At 45.4% G+C, this 20,601-nt stretch overlaps 1 protein-coding gene across 1 annotated transcript in view; it reads left to right on the forward strand.

Moving 5' to 3' along the window:
- Nucleotides 1-4,314: 4,314 nt before the first annotated feature.
- The window catches only part of COL23A1 (collagen type XXIII alpha 1 chain), a 353,441-nt gene continuing 337,154 nt past the window's right edge, over nucleotides 4,315-20,601 (forward strand). Inside the window, exons 1-2 of the mRNA XM_073355469.1 lie at nucleotides 4,315-4,608; nucleotides 16,103-16,172. Coding sequence (XP_073211570.1) covers nucleotides 4,324-4,608; nucleotides 16,103-16,172 — 355 coding nt within the window. The 5' untranslated portion in view covers nucleotides 4,315-4,323. The remainder of the gene's footprint in view (nucleotides 4,609-16,102; nucleotides 16,173-20,601) is intronic.

Genomic DNA, 20,601 nt, shown 5'->3' on the forward strand with positions numbered 1-20,601 from the left:
TGATAGATTTGAAAAGGAAACAGCACAGCCACAAGCACTAGCTTGTTTACTCTGAGATGGAAATGCAATAATTTTTTTTCAACTTTAACACACACAAAAAGTAAAATCAAGATACACATAGCAGCTCTGCTGGGGGTCCCAAATGGTGATGCTGGTGCTGTAAGTGTGGAATAAGACCTTTCCTGGCAGAGTGCAAGAGGTTCCACACATAGAAGTACTAGGGAGCTGTGGATGCAGCTGGGGACCAGAAAACTGCCAGAAGCTTCTTCTAAGATGTCTGTCCAACTTGTCTTGCTTTCTCCCTTGAGTTCCCACAGTGGTATTATCTTCACTTGAAAAAAATCAAGGGGATTAGGGAGGGAGGTTTAACCATTGTTAGCTAACACATCTTGAAATGTGGACAAGGCAGGTTCTAGGGTCTCCCTATGTGTTCATCTCAACCTGCTAGCCTATATGTAAGCTAGAACTGCCCTGTCTGCACTAGAATTTTATTGCATGTTGGCTAATGCGGCAATAAACCCACCCTTTTTTCTAGTACTGAGATACCTGTGTGGTTTTGTTTCCATGTGTGGCCACCAATAGCTTCCCTTTCCTTCCAGAATGCAGCCCTCTGGTGAATAGTGGTAGAAACAACATAGAAGCTCTAAGGTTAAGGGGTGGGTGGGGGGAAGCAAACTGGAAAAGAGGATGGGGAAAATAAGGGTTAGGAAAGATGGAAAGGGAATTAAGAATAGGAAGAAGAGATAAATAGGGAGTGAACTGGAAGAAAGTTCAGAGGAAAGGAGAAAACTGAGGTAACTGAGATGGAGAGAAAAATAGGAACAAAAATAAAGCAAAATCTATATGGAAAAAAATAAAGACAAGAAGGGAAAGGAACTGATGGAAAGGGAAGAGGTGGGATCCATATCAAGGTTGACATGTAAGCACCAGGTGCAAGAGACAGCCACATAGTCATCACAGATATGGAGCAAGGCATGTCTCCCATCCCAAAAGGTTGAAACCATGGTCTGACCCAGAGAAAGAATGAAGATTCACAGCAAGCCGGGAAGAAAAGGCTTATCTGGAAAGAAGTGGGAGAACAGTCCATGCCATAATGGTGATGGTACAGATGTGCAAGAAGCCATTGATGCATCCTCAGCATTCGAACATTATTGTTGTTCTCCATAGTGATCTAGTCTGTATTTTCTCAAAGTCGTCCAGCTTGCTGAGTCATTTATAAACCACTTACACAAGCCTACGTACTTTACTGCACTGCTCCTCTGTGCATGAAGCTGCTTATGCTAACATTGCAATTCTATTTTTCTTACCATCAACTAAACCTCATTCTCTCAAAAAGTACTTGGGCACCTAAGCCACCTGACTGCAGGCAGTGGGTTCCCATGCCTCCCTGGAGCTTGCATTTAAGCGACTAACTAGGAGAAAGGGTTGAGGCCTAACACATTCCCCAGCCTGTGGGCATCTCCCATGGGCTAGTTTAGGCAGATTTCATTTGCAGTCATCTAGCTTTCCCCATTCACTGTATAGGGAACCTAGGTGCCTAACTCAGCTTTGTGGATCACAGCATTGTTCCTCTGATATTCTAGGTGCCTAAAAGTTAGGTGCCATGATATCAGTGTTGTGATCCTTAAATCCCTTGGTGGATCCCACCCCCCTAGAGATTAAAAGAAAGTTCAGCAAAGTGCAGGCTTGCTCAAAACAATTTACTTGGGGTTTCCTTTCTAGCATCTGTTTTTCAGTTGTTGGAATTCCAAAAAATCCTCTGCTCTGGTGCTTATCTGCAAATTATATTAATTTCCATGGCAACAGAATGAACAAGTGCAATGAGGTGGTTTACAGAAGAGGAAAGTATTATTTAAATGTATACCTGTTTGTATGTGGTGTGTTAGGAGTTGATTTGTGTATATCATAACAGAGGCCAGGGATTTATTCATATTTTCTGCCTTCTCTTTTCTTTCCCCACTCATGCGGTTGCTCCTACAAAACTTTCTCCCTAAAATTATGCCAACATCTCTTAGAAATGCACATTCTGCCACCCTTACATGGGTCTATGGGACTAACTCACTGTGAGTAAGGCTGGCAGACTCTGTTCCCCAAAGAGGAATTACAAGTTACATTTTATAGCATGTAAAAAGAAAAGGAGTACTTGTGGCACCTTAGAGACTAACCAATTTATCTGAGCATGAGCTTTCGTGAGCTACAGCTCACTTCATCGGATGTAGCTCTCGAAAGCTCATGCTCAAATAAATTGGTTAGTCTCTAAGGTGCCACAAGTACTCCTTTTCTTTTTGCGAATACAGACTAACACGGCTGTTACTCTGAAACCTGTCATTTTATAGCATGTGTATCAGAGGCTAGGAAAACATAAAATCATCTGAGCATTACTTTTTCTAGGTTAGGGGACTATGAGGCTCCTAAATTAATAGTTTACATGATACATTACAATGCAAATAATAAAAGGGGGCCAGTTTGGTATAAACAAACTGCAGGAAGTGTTTTTGATAATCATAATATGAGTTTATGTAATGACTTTGTCCAATACCAGTTTCCTTCAAACAAACATTTGCAAACAAGATGAGGCACTTTAACCTGATTAAACTATTACACGTGCATGGCATCAGCATTATTACTTTAGTGCCACCACAAAAGTGCATGGTGTTTGGCAGGTAGTCTTTGTTGTTGTTTACAATCTAAACTTTAACTTTTGTAGAAGGCAAATATTTTATCTTGTAGATATCGCTCAGCATGAAAGATAGTTGGAAGAAGATAACACGATTCTTTTCTTTATAGCTATCTTGTCACTCAATCCGCATGATAAGAATGCCTGATGTCTCTTTTCAATTTTCTTTTCCTTGAAGTAACCAGGGAAATTCAGTAGGATTGGTCTGGCCAGTCTTCTGCCGCTGGAGGCCGCTAAACTCTACGGGCAAAACAGCGACAGTGCAACGCGGAAGTAAGAGCCTACACTAAAATCTATTGCAAAGTTGGTTGAGGAAGCTTTCCCGAACAGAACTGAAGGGTTAGATGTCCCCGCGTCCAAGAGCCCCACTTCTCTGATGAGACACAACAGAATGCCTCAGTTCAGTCTCCTGTCTTCCTTTGCCTTAGGCGTTTTAGGTTTTCTCCTCCCCCACGCTGTATTTGACTCTTGTCGGGGACTGTGGGATACAAGGTGTGCGAGGCAGGCGAGGCAAGGTAAAGTCGGATGGCTGCTTGTCTGCCCTTACGTGGCGCAGCGCCCTGTACCCAGGCTGGCGTTAGATCAGTTTGCCCCCGGGTCTTAGCCTACGCAGGGACAAATGCCAATACCTGCAGCTGGGGGAGCGGATTGGATACCGACTCTTACTGTGCAACGGCCTGGCTAGAGCCCAGCGCAAAGCGCATCCCCAGCGCACTGAAGGCCACCCCTGGGGCAGCGGATTTTTGTCAGCCCCTTGAATGGCCGGGCGATGAAATTGTTTTGGGGCTGGAGTCTCCCGGCAGGGGCTGCGGCCGGCAGCCAGGCTCCCGCTCCCCGGCACCCCCCCCTCCCCCCGCACGCGCGCGCCCGGTGGGGGCAATCTGGGGGGGGGAGGGGCGGAGGAGAGAGGGCAACGGCTGCTGACGAGAGACCCCAGCCCAAGGCGGGTGAGGGGAGCCCACCTCCACCTGCAAAGCCAAGCCCAGGGAGAACCCTCGGGAATCCCAACGCCCGACCGGGCGGGGGGGGGTTTAGCTGGGAACCCCCAAGCTTCGGGGGTGCGCCCACCCCACAGGTGAGGAATATAAAGGGGCGTGGCTGGGTTTGACCAGGGGGTCGCTCGTCCTTCATCGCTCCTCAGGCAGCGGGGCTCTCCCCTTCCTCCGGGGGGGGGGGGGCGAGGCCCTGGACCCCGCTGTGGGAAGCCTGGGGGTGGGTGTGACAGGGTCCCCGGCGCACGAAAGGCGGCGGAGGAGTGTCTGTGCCCCCGCCCGTCTGTCCCGCCAGCCTGCTCCACCCCTGGGGCGCGCAGGAGGCGCCCATCTCCTTTTCTGGCCGGGGCTATTTGCATAGCCCCCGCGTGCGCTGGGAGCGCGGGGAGGGGGTGGGATTATTGCCGAGTTCCCTTCCATCCACCCCCCGGGGGGGGGGTTACAGAGGATCTCCCCCCTCCCCAGTTTAAGACACACTGAAGGAGAAAAGCGGCTCCTCCGCCGCTTCCCGCCCCACTTCTCCCGCAGCCGGCTCCCAAGCGCCGCCGCCTCTTGCTGCTGCGGCTGCTGTTGCGCGCCCGGGGCGGGAGCCGCTCGCTGCAGCCCGAGGGCGGATCGGGGCCGCCGCAGACCCGCTCTCTCTGCTGCGGGACCATGAGCCAGGGCGACGGGAGGCTGCGAGGGGCGGCGGCTGCCGCCGGGCTGCCCCCAGCCGGCGCCCGGTGGGCGGGGGGCGGCGGCTCCGCAGCCCTCTGCCTGCTCCTCTCGCTCACCTCGCTGGCCGCCTGCCTGCTGCTGAGCGCCAAGACGTGCGAGCTGCAGGGCAGGGTGGCGGCGCTGGAGGAGCGGGGCAGCCCCGGCTGGGCACCGGGAGCCCCCCTGAGCCCCGGACCGCTGCTCGCCCTGCTGCAGCCCCACATGGAGCAGCTCTTCCGGGAGGTGAGTGTTGCGGGGGCCGGGCATGGGCTGCGGGCTCCCCGCAGGGGATTTTGCCCCCGGCGCTGGGCTCCGGCCCCAACTTGAACCCCCAGGGATGGGGCTGAGCCCAGAACCCCTGAGTGTGTCGGAGGGAGCACTGCAGCCTGGGGGCTTTGCAAGTCTCTGGGGGGTGTATGGCACAGCTCTGGCTTGGAGGCTGCCTGGCATACGGCAGAGAAATGGGGGCCTTGCGGGGGGGGGTCCCAAGACGAGCCTCAGCTCCCCCTGTGCCAGGGGGCTGGGGCCAGAGTGGCCTTTGCGTTCCCATCAGTACCTGACCCCTGTAGAGCCTAAAGGATGCCCAAGCCCCGCCCCGTAACATTAAGCCTCCCCGGCTTGGGTTCTGGCTATGCCGTGGGTTCAGTTCCCAGTGAAGTGAGCGGGAGCTGAAGGTACTAGTACTAGGCAGGATCGGGCCCAGCTGTGACTGTGAGGTGGGCGAGTATCATTATCCCAAAGGGAGACAGGAGAGGTTCCATGACGGCCCGAGGTTACATGAGTGCAGTCAATATTACCTGCTAACTGGTGGCAGGGTGCAGACTGGTTTCAGAGTAGCAGCCGTGTTAGTCTGTATTCGCAAAAAGAAAAGGAGTACTTGTGGCACCTTAGAGACTAACCAATTTATTTGAGCATAAGCTTTCCTGAGCTACAGCTCAGGCACAGAGATGGTTAAATGAACTGCTTAAGGTGATATGCTGCCTAGTGGCAGGGGGCACAATAAACCCCCTAAAGTGCAGTAGCTCTTGATTACAAGTTTGAGTAGCAGGCCATGAAAGATGGGATTATTGATTACTTACCTTGCAGCTAAAGTAATCGATTAAACAGTATAAGCACCTCTGGACTCTGAGAAGAATACTGTTGATATAAATGAAAAGTGTAAATACTGTGGGTCAGATTCTGCCACCTTTATTCACACTGAATACCTTACTTTGTGAGTAGCCCTGTTGATTTCAAGGTGGTTAACTTGTGGAGTAAGATGTGGAAGAGTTTGGCCCTTCAGTAGTGATTTATAAGGGGGAAAAAAATCCATGAATATAGCAAATTTTATTCCTGTGGGAAAAGAGAATCCCTGTATTTAAAAAAACATTTATCTTTGGCTGTAATGGACAACTATTTTTATGTTACACGTACATTAACGTGGTCCCCCATTATTTTACAGAGTATCATAAAGCATCATATAGTACAATGGTGCTGAGTTGATTTATGGATGATAGGAACACCAACAGCTACTGTTCTTGTATTTACTGAGTCTTTTGCTATGATCCCATAGTTTCTTGTGCTGAATGAATTGTTCCGCTTCCAGAGTGAGTTTCTATATTTGTTTCTATCTTCTAATACAAAAACTAACACTACTCAGGAGATTATGAGTTTTGGTGCCAACTGTAGTACTTAGTTCAGGTGGATTTTGTTTGAGTGACTTTTGTCCAGTAGTAAAGAGTTTTGGGATACTATTACTGATTAGCTAGTTTAGAATATAACCTTAATTGTTCATAAAACTGAAGCAGGTTATAGTGAGATTCCAACAGGATATTAGTGGGTAGTGTAAGCTTGACATCTGTGGAAGTGCCTACACAATGGAATATTGGGTTGGCTTTTTATTCTTGTATTGCATCACTGGTATATAAGAGATTGTCTCTGCCCCAAGAAGTTTGCAATACTGAAGGCCCCAATACTGCAGAAAGCTTACATATAACTTTACCCTCTTGAGTAGTTCCATGGAAGTAAAGTTACACATGTACTTGAGGGTGGAAAGGGAAAGGAGACAACAGTAAACAGTGGGAAGGGACTGTTGAGAGATCACTGATTTAGCAAGGAAAGCAGAATGTATATGTTGCTTGCTTGCTTACATTTTAAATTATGGGTAGGTGTCAAAGAAGGGAATAGGTGAAACCACATGGAGGTCTGTGGTGTGAAGTTAACAGAAAACTGAGAGATGTGAAGGAAGAACCCATCGTTGCCTGGCATTCAGAAAGATGGAGACTATTCCAGGCACAGAGGGTAGTGTTAATACAGGGGTGGGGGCCATATGCCTTCTCACCTATCTATCAATCAGTCATCTAGGTATGATTTACGGGATAATACGGAGTATCAGTGCAGAGAGGGTGCTTGCAAACGAGACACTTTCAGATGTGTTTAGATTATTTCAGTCAGTAAATATGTGTGTACGTGGGGAATTATACTTGCTCTCAGGCAATGCCACAGAAACAGTTTCTCACTGAGACTTAGTAAAGTGTGGAAAGCTTGCTTTGTATTGTGAATACTCAGATGGGGATTGTAGAGGGAAACTAAAGTGAAACCACATAATTGAATTCCTAATGCAAGAATAAATATGTTGAAACATTTAGTGTGACCAAACGTCTGTCAATAATGAGAGCACAAATTTTTAAATGAGTAACAGATTCAAGGAATGAATGCTAATTAGTCATTCTGCTATCTTTTTAATATGTACAGTAGGCGTCAGTCCTGCTAAACTACATCTTCATTTATGTTCATTTTAAATAACAAAAATGCTCTTTGATTAACTTCTTGTTAATTATATAAAACATGACTAGCAAAGTAACTTTTTTTTTTGCGCTTGAGAATTTCACTATAGGTAAGACTGTTTTACCAGTCTATTTCATGACCATAAACTGATATTTACAGGTTTTTTTCCTTTCAAATTCTACCACCAAATCACAGAAGAAACAAACCTAAAACTAGATATAATATTGTGTCCTCTGTTACTGCAGAGCATTAATGTACCCTGCTACTAGAGCTCTGCTGACATAACCTTTGAAAGTGAGGCACATTCAAGGGCATAAATACAATACAGCCGTGCTGGGATGTGTTCCATAAAAATACGGCCGGGGGGAGGGGGGAATGTTTGTCAAGAAGAACAGGATAGGAAGTCAGTAGAGTAGAGAAGAAGGATGGTCTTGTGGCTAAGGCACTGGATTGGAATTCAGGTGACTAGATTTCAATTCCTGCCTTCGCGACAGAGACCTCCCCTCTAATGGTATGTCTACACTGGCAGAGTTACAGTGCTGGCCGTTACAGCGCTGCTCAGAGAATGCTGAAGGGAAACCATTGTTGTGTGTTCACACTGTCAGCTGCCTGTGCAGAGCATCTCTTCCTCTTCTGCTGCTAAGAGCTGTGGGAAGGCAGAGGGGGTCGTGGGATATCCTGGTTCCTGTCCCAATGCCCCGTGATGCATTGCTTTGCATCCCAGCAATCCCCATGCTTCCATCTGCATTTGGTGCCATCTTTCAACAGTTTGTGTACTGCATGCTCTGCTCTGCCTCTTTGGGCTGCAGGAATGGATTCCACACTGTTGACCAATGTGCTGCTTGCTCTCACTACCACGTCATGAGTGGCAGTGGAGTTATTCCTTAAACTACAAAGGCAAGAGTAGTGCAACATTGATCTCACCATACTTACCAGCTACGACACCAGATTGCATGTGGCATTTACAAAGGTGCTGACGACAGCACCTTTGGGCTTGGGAAACAAGCACTGAGTGGTGGGATCACATCGTCATGCATGTCTGGGATGATGAGCAGTGGCTGCATAACTTTCGGATGAGGAAAGCCACATTCAGGGGACTGTGTGATGAGCTCACTCCAATCTTGCGGCGCAAGGACACGAGAATGAGATCTGCCCTGCCCTTGGAGAAGCGTGTGGCGATTGCACTGTGGAAGCTGGCTACTCCAGACTGCTGCCGTTCGGTAGCTAACCGGTTTGGAGTGGGAAAGTTGACTGTTAGACTCGTGTTGATGGAAGGGTGCAGGGCCATTAATTGCATCCTGCTCCGAAAGACGGTGACTCTGGGCAACGTGCCTGACGCTGTGGATGGCTTTGTGCAAATGGGCTTCCCTAGCTGCAGAGAGGCGATAGCTGGCACGCATATTCCAATTCTGGCACCAGACCACCTAGCCACCAAGTACATTTATCAGAAGGGGTATATCTCATTGGTTCTCCAGGCACTTGTGGATCACTGTGGGCATTTCATGAACATTAATACAGGCTGGTCCGGAAAGGTGCATGATGCACACATCTTTCAGAACGTTGGTCTGTTCAGGAAGCTGCAAGCAGGGACTTTCTTCCCAGACCAGAAGATTACCATAGGGGAAGTTGAAATGCCCACTGTGATCCTTGGAGAGTGTGCGGACCCCTTAATGCCATGGCTTATGAAGCCATACGCGGGGCACCTTGACAGCAGCAAGGAGCGGTTCAACAACATGCTGAGCAGAATGACTGTTGAGTGTGCTTTTGGCTGTTTAAAGGCTTGCTGGCGCTGCCTATATGCTCTGGCTGATGACAATATTCCTAGGCTTATAGCCGTGTGCTGTACGCGCCATAATATTTGTGAAGGGAAGGGTGAAAGCTTCACTCAGGGCTGGACTGCAGAGGCTCAGTGCCTGGAGGCTTATTTTGAACAGGCAGAGACCAGGGCTATTAGAGGGGGACAGCGCAGGGCCATAAGGATCAGGGATGCCTTGAGGCAGCAATTTGAATCTGAAAGCCACTAATATTTGTTGCTATGCTCGGGATTGCAGTGCTTGTAATGCTAGGAGGTGACTGTGATTGGTGCAGATGATGTACTATGAAGGTTTAAGAAAATTGCCTGTTGCTTTGCAGGGCTCTGTTTACTTTCAATTAATGAAATAAAAGATTGCTTTCAAACCAAAACAATTCTTTTATTAAAAAGCAACAACTGGAGGAGAGAGACAAACAAAAAACCACATCAGCGCTGAGGGGGATGCGGGAAGGGAGAGGGTCTTAGGAGGAGGTGGGGTCCCAGGATGGTTAAAGATTTGTGTATGTCCAGGTATCATATCCAACCTTGTCCTTTAGAGTACAGTGCTGCGGGTACTGTACTTCAGCAGGGCTAAACTGCAGAGGGACGGGTGTTGAGTGCAGTGGGTACTGGGAGTACACGGTGCTGGACTGTGACAGGGGAGGAGTAGAATGCAGCAGGTACAGACTGGAGCCACGAGGTTAATAAGAGTGTGTTGGCTGTGTCTGGGGGGCACATAGGAACGAATTTTGCGACAGCGGCTGCAGGGGAGGGCGGGCACGGAGCTGCTTGGTTTGCAGCGCTAGTAGCGCCTGGAGCATGTCTGTTTAGTGCTCCATAACATTTAAGAGCTGCTTCGTGGGTTTGTTCTGGCATGCTGCATTCTCCTTTCAGTCCCTCTTCTCGCTGTCCCGCCACTCTTTCAATTCTTGTTTTTCAGCTGCGGAGTGCATCATAACGTCACGCAGAAAGTCCTCTTTAGTTCTTTGTGGCCGCTTTCTAATTCTGCGCAGCCGTTCAGCCAGCGATAAGAAAGGGGGAGACTAGGCTCCCAAGCTCATATCTGTGAAGCCAATATGCAACATTTTACAGAAGCAGTATTGTTTGCAACACACACACCACTGATTCAGTGATTTGAAAGAGCCACTTTTCACATACCTATCACTAACTGGCTTACCCCAGCAAGCACACATGAGCCATAAGACCCCCAGAATGGTGAGTAACTGCAGGAGCAGGGGAAATCTGTGTTCCAGGACCATACTGTACACTGGGCACATGGCTCTTGGGGAGAGCCAGCACGGTGGGGGGGGCCTTATGATCATTACTGTCCCCACATTTTCCACAGGCTGTATTCATTATGGAAGATACCTCACTCCTGAGGGTGAGCAGGGAATCAAGGGAGGGTCTTCTCCAAGACTGTGGCTTCCACCCTGGCCCTTATGGAAATCTGAGGCAGATTCCTGTGAAGTGAGGGAGTCAATCAACACCCTGTTCCACAGCTTAGACTAGACATGTGGTGGTACGTGCATCATACAGACACAAGCCTGCTTTCTGTAACCCTCCTGCCCCCAACAACTTGCTTCAGCGATTCCCAAAATCAAAGAGAAGAGCTGCTGGCTGCATGCGTCTCTGACCTCCAAGTCGTCCTCTGCCTCTGGGTCCCCCTCCACATCCTCATCCAAGATTTCCTCCTCCTGACTCGGTCCACTCTCAACTGGCATGTGAGCCACCCAAGTATCCACAGCGGCCTTCACAGTGGAGGTGGGGTCACCACCGAGTATCACATCCAGCTCTTTGTAGAACTGGCAGCTCGTGGGCGCAGCACTGGAATGCTGGTTTGCCTCCTGCGATTTGTGGTAGGCGTTCCGCAGCTCCTTCACTTTGACCCTGCACTTCAGTGTGTCCTGGTCATAGCCCCTTTCTGTCATGCATCATGAAATCTGTCCGTAGGTATCAAAATTCCTATGGCTGGAGCGCAGCTGGGACTGGACAGCCTCCTCTCCCCAAATGCTGAGGAGGTCCAGCAGCTTGGCATTGCTCCAACCGGGGGATCGTCTGGTGCATGGAGCAGGCATGGTCACCTGGAAAGATACGCTGAGACCACTGCACGCGTCACTGAGCAAACAGGAAGGGGACTTTCAAAATTCCCAAGGAATTTAAGGGGTAGGGCTCACAGTTGGTCACCTGAGGACAGGGCAGTAGAGGTCAAACTGATGACCAGAGAGGCGAGAACAGGCATTGTGGGACACCTCCCAGAGGCCAATCGCAGCGCTGTAATCAACCAGGGTCACTGGCACCACGGCGCTGTAGCCCTGGCACAGAAAACTATACACCTCTCATCGGGGTTTTTTTTGTTTTTTGTTTTTTTGTTTTTTACAGCGTTGCAACTGTCTAGTTTCTGCACACTAAGTGGCTTGGCAGAGTGTACACCTCAGGAGTTTCAACGCAGAAAGCTGCTTTACTGCGCAGAAACTTGCCAGTGTAGACAAGGCCTAAGCTTGGACAAATTGCTTATTCTCTCTGTGCTTCAGTTCCCTATCTTCTGCTTGTGTATGGTATCTCTTTCTCCTGCCTTTTATCTGTCTTGTCTATCTAGATTGTAAGGCTTTCTTTGAGGCAAGGGCTGTCTCATACTATGTGTTTGTGTAGGGTCTAGCACAATGGGGCCCTGATCTTAGTTGAGGCGTGTTGACAGGATTTCTTCCCCTCCCCTGCTTTTCTGAATGGAGATTCAAACAATGGGTAAATAAAAAACTCAACCTCATGAAGTTTATGTGCAAAACAAATATCTTGGTGCCCAAATTGGGGTTTATGCACCCTTTTAGTTGTAGACCCAATCCTCAGGGATTTCATGCATGCTTTTGTAAATTTGACCCAATAAATACACAGACCTACGCTAGTGTTCTCTGAAGTCTTATTTGCATAAAACCTCACTGAGAGTTTATGTTGCTCTTTAATGAAAACATTCTATAGATTCATAGTACAGTGTACTCAGTGGTTCTCAACTAGGGGTACATCTACCTATGGGGGTACACGGGGTCTTTCAGGGGGTACATCAGATCATCTACATATTTGCCTAGTTTTATAACAGGCTACATATAAAGCACTAGTAAAGTCAGTACAAGCTATTTCATACAGGCAATTACTTGTTTATACTGCTCTATATACTATACACTGATATTTAAATCCAATATTTATATTCCAATCAATTATGGTAAAAATGAGAAAGTAAGCAATTTTTCAGTAATAGTTTGCTGTGACACTTTTGTATTTTTATGTCTGATTTTGTAAGCAAGTCATTTTTAAGTGAGGTGAAACTGGGAGTACGCAAGACAAATCAGACTCCTGAAGGGGATACAGTAATCTGAAAAATTGAAAACCAGTGCTCAATACAATATGTATTTAACCACATGGTGCAGGTATAGTAATATCTCCGTTTACTCCTTAACAAAAGCTTGAATTCAAAAGGCATAGTTCTCATGCATAAAAATTTTAATGCGAGGATTAAAGAAATATTTAGTTGTAATCAGAGCCGGACAATTTAGTTCACAATGGATTTATTGTTCCTTATTAGCCATATAGTGTTCAGATTAATCAGTTTAATGCTTAGGAAAATTCAATAGAAGACCGCAACACTCATTTCAGAATTAAAGAGATGCAAATATTTTCCTTATTCCCCAAGATATCTAAATCTAATGAATGGATTAAAAATGGGCTAATGTACATTCTTGCCCTGGGCACTTTCATCAGTTTTATAATAGGGATGACTGTAAAAGTCATAAATGACTCACCTGTAATGCTCAAACTGCAATATGTGGTTGTCAGAGAAATGCATGATGGATTTGGGAACAAGAATGGTCTAAACTAACAGTTGACTGAACTCTCTGTATTCTTTTAGGAATTTGTGCAGTTTTATAATATGTGGCTATAAAGCTCTGCAATCCAAACCAATACAAATGTATGTACAATTGCAAGCACTGCACTGTGTCAATAAAATGACTTTTTCACCCATAGGACACTAGGGACACTTTCAGCCTTGGGTCAGGAGTACTGGCTTGTCAGTCTTAAGTGCAAGTCAGCAGCTTGGTTTGAGAGCAGTGAATAATTAGGTTTCCTATGTCTGGACTGAGTTATGTGGCTATCCCAGGATTCTGGACAAGAGGGTTTTTCCTAGCCAGTTAAGACTGATGAAAGTTTTAAACACAGTTTTTTGGGGGCATTTTCAGATGACAGATAACCCTTAACTTGAACAAAACATTTTAATAGATATGTTCCTCTCTCCCTGCTCCCCACCAGAATCAGCGACAGCCAAGTTGGGGGTCTGATTCAAAACCCATTCCGATCAGTGGGAACCTCTCTGTTTACTTCAAGGGACTTTGGATTGGGCTCCTACTGGATAATAATGGTCAGTTTAGATGAGCTATTACCAGCAGGAGAGTGAGTTTGTGTGTGTATGGGGGTGGGGGGGATGTGAGAAAACCTTGATCTATGCAGGAAATAGCCCGACTTGATTATGTAAAGAGTTGTCACTTTGGATGGGCTAGCACCAGCAGGAGAGTGAATTTGTGTGGGGGGGTGGAGGGTGAGAAAACCTGGATTTGTGCTGGAAATGGCCCACCTGTTGATCACTTTAGATAAGCTATTACCAGCAGGACAGTGGGGTGGGAGGAGGTATTGTTTCATGATTTCTGTGTGTATATAAAGTCTGCTGCAGTTTCCACGGTAAACATCTGATGAAGTGAGCTGTAGCTCACGAAAGCTCATGCTCAAATAAATTGGTTAGTCTCTAAGGTGCCACAAGTACTCCTTTTCTATTTACAAACCTGCTGTTGTGATAGGTGTACTGCAAGTGTGCCCTTGTTTTCTCTAATGGATGTTGTAATGCTGTTGTTGTAGTACAGAATATTTGAAAATGAGGCAGCAGCTTCCATGCTCTGTGACCAAAAAAGGAAAAAAAAGGCTTTTAATGTATGATGATATATATGAAAGTGTTTGGAGAAAACAATTTTAAAACTCAAGCAGTTTTCACCCTTCCATCAGTACAGCACCCTGTAGTTGGAATTGTTCTACTGTGTGCCTGAAACCAACAGAAATATCTACATATATGCAGATAACATGGGCTTAAAAATATGCAGTCAAGTAATATACCATCAGTGCTACCACCATGGATTTATTATGGTGACTTCTAGGGGACATTTTTACATCTCTGTGAATAGGTTGTTTCCTGCAGTTTGTGACAAGCTGGAGGAAAACTTTTGGTTCAAATATTCCCAGTGAAAGAATAAGTATCAGTATTATGCTGATGTTTGCTGACGGAGGAGGGTAAATAGTGCCTAATGTTTTCAGTGTCCCATAAGCTTGTAGAAAGCAATGTAGCCTATAAGTGAACTTGGGAAATGTCATCTAGATGAAATTACTAAAAGGTGGGTGCACAGTGGGTTGAAAGACCATACTCAAAGAGTAGTTCTCAATGGTTTGCTGTCAAATTGGGAGGGTGTGTTTAGTGGTGTCCTGCAGGGGTCAGTCCTGGATCCAGAACTAGTCAATATTTTCATTAATGACTTGGATAATGGAGTAGAGAGTATGCTTATAAAATTTGCAGATAACACCAAGCTGGGAGGGGTTGTAAGCATTTTGGAGTACAGGTTTAAAATTCAAAAAGCTGGAAAAAAGGCTTATGTGATTCTGGGGTATATTAACGGGACTCTTGTATGTAAGACACAGGTGGTCATTTTCCCACTCTACGTGGCACTGGTGAGGCCCCAGCTGGAGTAGTATATCCAGTTCTGGGCATCACAGTTTAGGAAGGATGTGGACAAATTGGAAAGAGTCCAGAGGAGAGCAACAAAAATGATGAAATGTTTGTAAAACCTGACCTATATGGAAAGGTTGAAAACACTGGGCTTGTTTAGTCGTGAGAGAAGAAGACTCGGGAGACCTGATAAGTCTCCTAATATGTTAAGGGCTTGGGGGTGTGCACAGGGGGGGCAGGCAGAGGCATGGTCCCACCCCAATGGTTGGCGGGGGCATAACTCCTCCAGGGCCGCAGTGCGGGCACAGAACGTGTCCTCCAAAAGCGGTCAAATTTAAATTCCTGTGCTATTATAAAGAGGATGGCGATGGATTGTTTTCCATGTCCACTGAAGGTAGGACAAGAAGTAATGGGGTTACTCTGTAGCAAGGGAGATTTAGGTTAGATATTAGGAAAAGCTTTCTAACTATAAGGGTAGTTAAGCTCTGGAATAAGCTTCCGGGGAGATCATGGAGTTGCCATCGTTGGTAGCGTCTAAAAACAAGTTGGACAAATGTCTGTAAGGCATGGCCTAGGTTTCCTTGTCCTGCCACAGTATCTCTGGGCCAGATTCTGCCATGCTTAAGTAGTGTCTTATTTGGCAAGTAACTTCTTTGCTTTCCAAGGGGAAAGGTTTTACTCTCCATGAGTAAGGGTGGCAGAGGGACCAATTTTGAATGTCTTGTGTATTATTTTAGAAGAAGCTATTGTTAAACTGAAAAGGAGTACTTGTGGCACCTTAGAGACTAACCAATTTATTTGAGCATAAGCTTTCGTGAGCTACAGCTCACTTCATCGGATGCATACTGTGGAAAGTTTAGAAGATCTTATTATATACACACAAAGCATGAAAAAATACCTCCTCCCACCCCACTCTCCTGCTGCTAATAGCTTATCTAAAGTGATCACTCTCCTTACAATGTGTATGATAATCAAGTTGGGCCTGGATTTGTGCTGGAAATGGCCCAACTTGATTATCATACACATTGTAAGGAGAGTGATCACTTTAGATAAGCTATTAGCAGCAGGAGAGTGGGGTGGGAGGAGGTATTTTTTCATGCTTTGTGTGTATATAATAAGATCTTCTAAACTTTCCACAGTATGCATCCGATGAAGTGAGCTGTAGCTCACGAAAGCTTATGCTCAAATAAATTGGTTAGTCTCTAAGGTGCCACAAGTACTCCTTTTTCTTTTTGCGAATACAGACTAACACGGCTGTTACTCTGAAACCTATTGTTAAACTGGACTGACAAAAATAGAGGTGGAGTTTTGTCCATAGCATGAAGAGGATTTGTTTTGTAATTTGGCCCTTTGTACGCATGCAGTGATTATATATTTATTCTCTAAATATCTTCTTTTTTTTTTCTTCCCCCTCTCCCTCTGGACAGAAACTGGGTGAAGGATTAGCCAAGCTGCGGACAGTGCGAGAGGCTCCATCTGAATGTGTCTGCCCACCAGGTATGTGGAACAGTGACATCTTTATACCATTACCACCAAAGTTTGACTGTTGGTAAATTGTTGATAGTCTTACTGGGTTAATACTGCCCACATTCCTCTTCTTTCTTTTAGCTGCTCCTTTATATTAAATGGAATATGCTAACAAGTTTAAATACCTCCAAAAATGAAGTGCCCTCTTCTGATCAACTGGATTAACTTTCCTTGGCTTGCATTTGTGTGTTTACATGACTATGGTGTTTGGGGCTTGAGTGGGGGAGCCATGTGCACTATTAAGTAACTGTTTTACTCTAACAGATGTACTGACCTTGTGCCCTACACAGTCCACTGAAAGACATTCAGAAAAAGACCTACCAAAACCTCTGCAGTTTAAACATCAGTGTGATAATTAAAAGCTGTATCACCACCTCCTTTTAAGATGCGAGAGTAGCTTCTCCAGCATTGCTCTGCATATGAAAACTCTCATTGGCTGTTTAAATTCCCTCACACAGTTTAATGAACTTCCTAGACAATCAAGATCTTCCTGTTTTGTTTTGAAAGAGCACCCTCTTTAGAAACAATAAACATCTTCAATTAGTCTGCGTGGTAATCACATTTACACAAATGTACTCGAAATATTCAGCGGTTGTAGTAAATTGTTTGTGATTCGCCTTATGGAGCATTTCTAATTTTTTTTGCACAGATGTGTTGTGAAGATGAGCTAGATTGGACAATGTTTGATGATGGAAAATGCACGGAAGTGCTAAATTTTCTTTAAAACATTTATTCAATCATTATTGACTCAACATTGACTGTAATCTCTTTAGAACAATATGGAAAGCTTACGGTATGTAGAGCTGTCTGTACATTGTGCACGGAGGGATAATTTTAACATTTGAGGTCAAAAGCTTCCATATGAGTGTATTTTAGTCTTGTACAGAAATCAAAGTCTACCTAAACAGCACTGATTAAGATGAAATTACTTTTGTATAAAAAGCTGAAAGTTCCAGCATTTGAAAACCCAGTAGATAAAAAATGTATTCTGGGATTTTCCCAACACACTGGACAAGAAAACTATCACAGTCTGGCTCCCAGCATTATTCCTTACTCATGAGACAAAAATGGTGTAATGGTGTTTTTCCTTTTGCTGTTAAGCCTTAAAATTATACATAATAGCCTATAAAATATTTGACTCATGGCTCTTTTAAAAGCATTAATGCAATTGTAGTAATTGTATTTAATTTATTTGCTTGTGGTTAGCTAACGTGAATGGCCTTTATGCTCCATGTCTGGGCTGACTGTCTTGCAACCAGACTAGATTAGTTGAGAAACAAATCAGGGTTATTTCAGCCCATATCTGAATGTCCGGGAAAGTCTGGAAGAAAGGCCTTTTCTTTTTCTCATGCACATTTTGGCTCAGAGGAGGGAAAATTAACTTTATTCCCTTGGTGTTCCCAACTAACAATAGCTGACCTGATGCTCTTCATCTCTGTTCTGTGCTTTCCTTCTGCTGACAAGGCAAATTATCGCCTTGGGACCAGAGCTGGCAAAGTCAGTGGGGCTCTGGGTGCACACAGCTCACTGCAGGATCGAGGTCTTGAGCTGCAAAATTTGTTAACCAGAGTACTTGTAATCAGGAAGGTACTGATGCCTGCTGAGTTAAGTGTTAAGCACTGAAAAATCCTTTTAAGCACAAAAGGCAACTGAGATCCAAGAGTCTCTTTTGTTGCATAGGTGAGCCACCACTCTGTTACAGGGCCGATGGATTTGTTTGAATGAGTGGGGGGAAGATATTCAAAATAAGTATTCTATATGCTGGTCAAATACTTGTTGCAATTGTAGTAGAGTAATTTTGTAAGGAAAAAGAAAGAAGAAAAGCTTTTGTGAAGCGACTGGTGATACACGGTTACTGTGAACCTGCTACCAATCCTGACTCCCGTCAACCAATAATAATATTTGTACCTGTGTAGTACTCTTCCTCCAAAGAGATGAGTGCTTCGTTAAGTTGGTGGTGGTGACCACGCTTCCCCTTATATAAAACTGAAGATTTTTCAGTTTTTTCTGAAGTTCAGCTGACAGCCATTTTTATTTGTCGTAGCAGCCTTTCCTCCAATATTCTTTGCTGAGGAATATTAAATTCCTCTGTGACCCCTAGTTAAATACTCTGATCCTCAACAGTGCTGATCACCTGCAACTGTCATTGAAGTCATCTGGAACTGCAGGGATAAGTCACATCTTTAGAAAGCTGTGGCCAGAATCTGTTCTCAGATCTGGCCTTTCTGCAGCAGTCAGGAGGTGCAAAGGGGCCAGAAACTGGCTGCCACTGGCCAGTAGAGAATTCCCCTGTAGGAGGAGAGTTGCTGGCTGGTGCGGGTGTGCTGGGTCTAGGTCAAGGATCGGCAACCTTTCAAAAGTGGTGTGCCGACTCTTCATTTATTCACTCTGATTTAAGGTTTTGCGTGCCAGTAATACATTTTAACGCTTTTAAAAGGTCTTTTTCTATAAGTCTATAATATACATACAGTAGTTTAGTTATAAAGTAAATAAGGTTTTTAAAATGTTTAAGAAGCTTCATTTAAAATTAAATTAAAATGAAGACCTTATCAGTTTCGTGTGATCCTTGCCCTTCCTTTTCCTTGTTGAGTTTTCCAATGTCTGGCACCTCTTTGGATACTTTAAGTTGCACACTTCTGAGTGATTAGTTGTTCACCAGCTCGAGAGGGACAGAGGACAGATTTCATGTGTGAAAATATCTGTTCACACAGGTATGTGGATCCAAATGCTGAAAGCATTACAATCGCAGTTTTCTTCAAACAGTTAAATTTCACTGGCAGGGACATCCAGCAGGTCAGAATAGAGGCCCCATGATCTCTCTCGGTAGCTTCGCAGATCTCCAAACTTTGATGCCCACAATTCTGAGCTTTTTAACTGAATGAGCTGCATTTTGAAATCTTCAACACCCATCCACTGAAATACAGACCAATCCAAGTCACTTTCATTGAACTTTTCAGCTTTACTTAGAAAAGAAAGCATTGGGCCAAATTGCTGGAAATCTTGAAATCTGTCAGAAAATTCTGATTCCAGTTCTTGCAAGTAAATTCTAATCTCAACTTCAAATGCAGTGCACTGTTCCACGTGGCGTGATAGCGATGTAAGCAGCAAATCAGGACTTTAAAATATCCCAGTACAGTGGCGCTGGAACAATTTTTAAGGTGGGGGTGCTGAGCTGCGCCCCCTCTTGCCTCTGTCTGCACTCCTCACTGCCCCAGGCTGGGGCTAGTGGGCCACAGCTGGGGGCAGCTGCAGACACCCGGGCCAGCAGCCGGGTCCCTAGGCCAGCAGCAGAGCCCCCCGGACCAGTGGCCAGGACCTGGGGCTGGCAGTGGTCTGAGCGGGGCCGGCAGACGGAACTCCAGCTGGCGGGGGCTGGCGGACCGGACCCCAGGTCGGCAGCAGAGCCCACAGGACCAGTGGCTGGGACCCAGGCAGTGTGAGTGCCACTGAAAATCAGCTCGGGTGCCACCTTTGGCACGCGTGCCACCGGTTGCCTACCCCTGGTCTAGGTGATTGGAGTTGGGGGACCAAAGCAAGGCAATCCTCCCCTTCTACAGAGTCAATTAAGGACCCTTGGTCAGTGGTGCAAGTTAGAGCTGCTTGCAAACTGCTTCAACTCTCGTTGGGGCCAACAAGCCAGAACTGAGTGGAACTCAGTCACAGGAGAGAATCAAGTTCATAGGCTTAATTTTACCCTTTCCAGAACATAGGCTAATGTAAGGTGATCCTTCCTTTTATTTGGAGCCGTATTTGGTTTTAAAGCAATACTTATGCTAGCTATTGTAACTTTGTTTGCTACGTTTGGTATACGTTTGTGTTTCATGTAACTCTCCTTCTTCGCATCTTCTATACAAAGAGAACTTTTCTTGCTGTCCTCCCTGCCTTCATTATGAGGCTGGGGCGCTGTTGCTTGATTGAAAACACTTCCTAAGGGAAACTGGCCAGGCTAGGGAAAAAGAACAATTCAGCCACATATAAAGATGTGAGAGCTGGAAAAACAATCTCCTGAAGGGAAGGGGTTAACCATGATAAACCATCAAGTTAAAAGAGACTCAGAGCTAATGTGACCCGTGTCCTAGATATCATAAAATCACATGCAGGAGCCCTAAATCAAGGTTGAATGGTGGGATAGGACACCAGTTAAGCACTGATTGTGCTTTGACCAAATGGCTAATAATTTTCTAGATATTTTCATATGGCTTAATTGTTTTTGTTTTTTTAATAACTTGGCTTGTTTTATATGATCAGCTCTCAGTACTGATTTAAAAAAACTTTTAAAAATGGTAAGAATGAGTGACTCTAATTATAGAGTGTGTATGTGTGTGTGAGAAAATAAAATTCTTAATAAATAGAACCCCAGCAGGCTTTCAGTTGACTCTGTTTTGAAATAGAAAGTAGA

This window comes from Lepidochelys kempii, chromosome 8, assembly GCF_965140265.1.
Source record: "Lepidochelys kempii isolate rLepKem1 chromosome 8, rLepKem1.hap2, whole genome shotgun sequence".
Taxonomy (NCBI): domain Eukaryota; kingdom Metazoa; phylum Chordata; order Testudines; family Cheloniidae; genus Lepidochelys; species Lepidochelys kempii.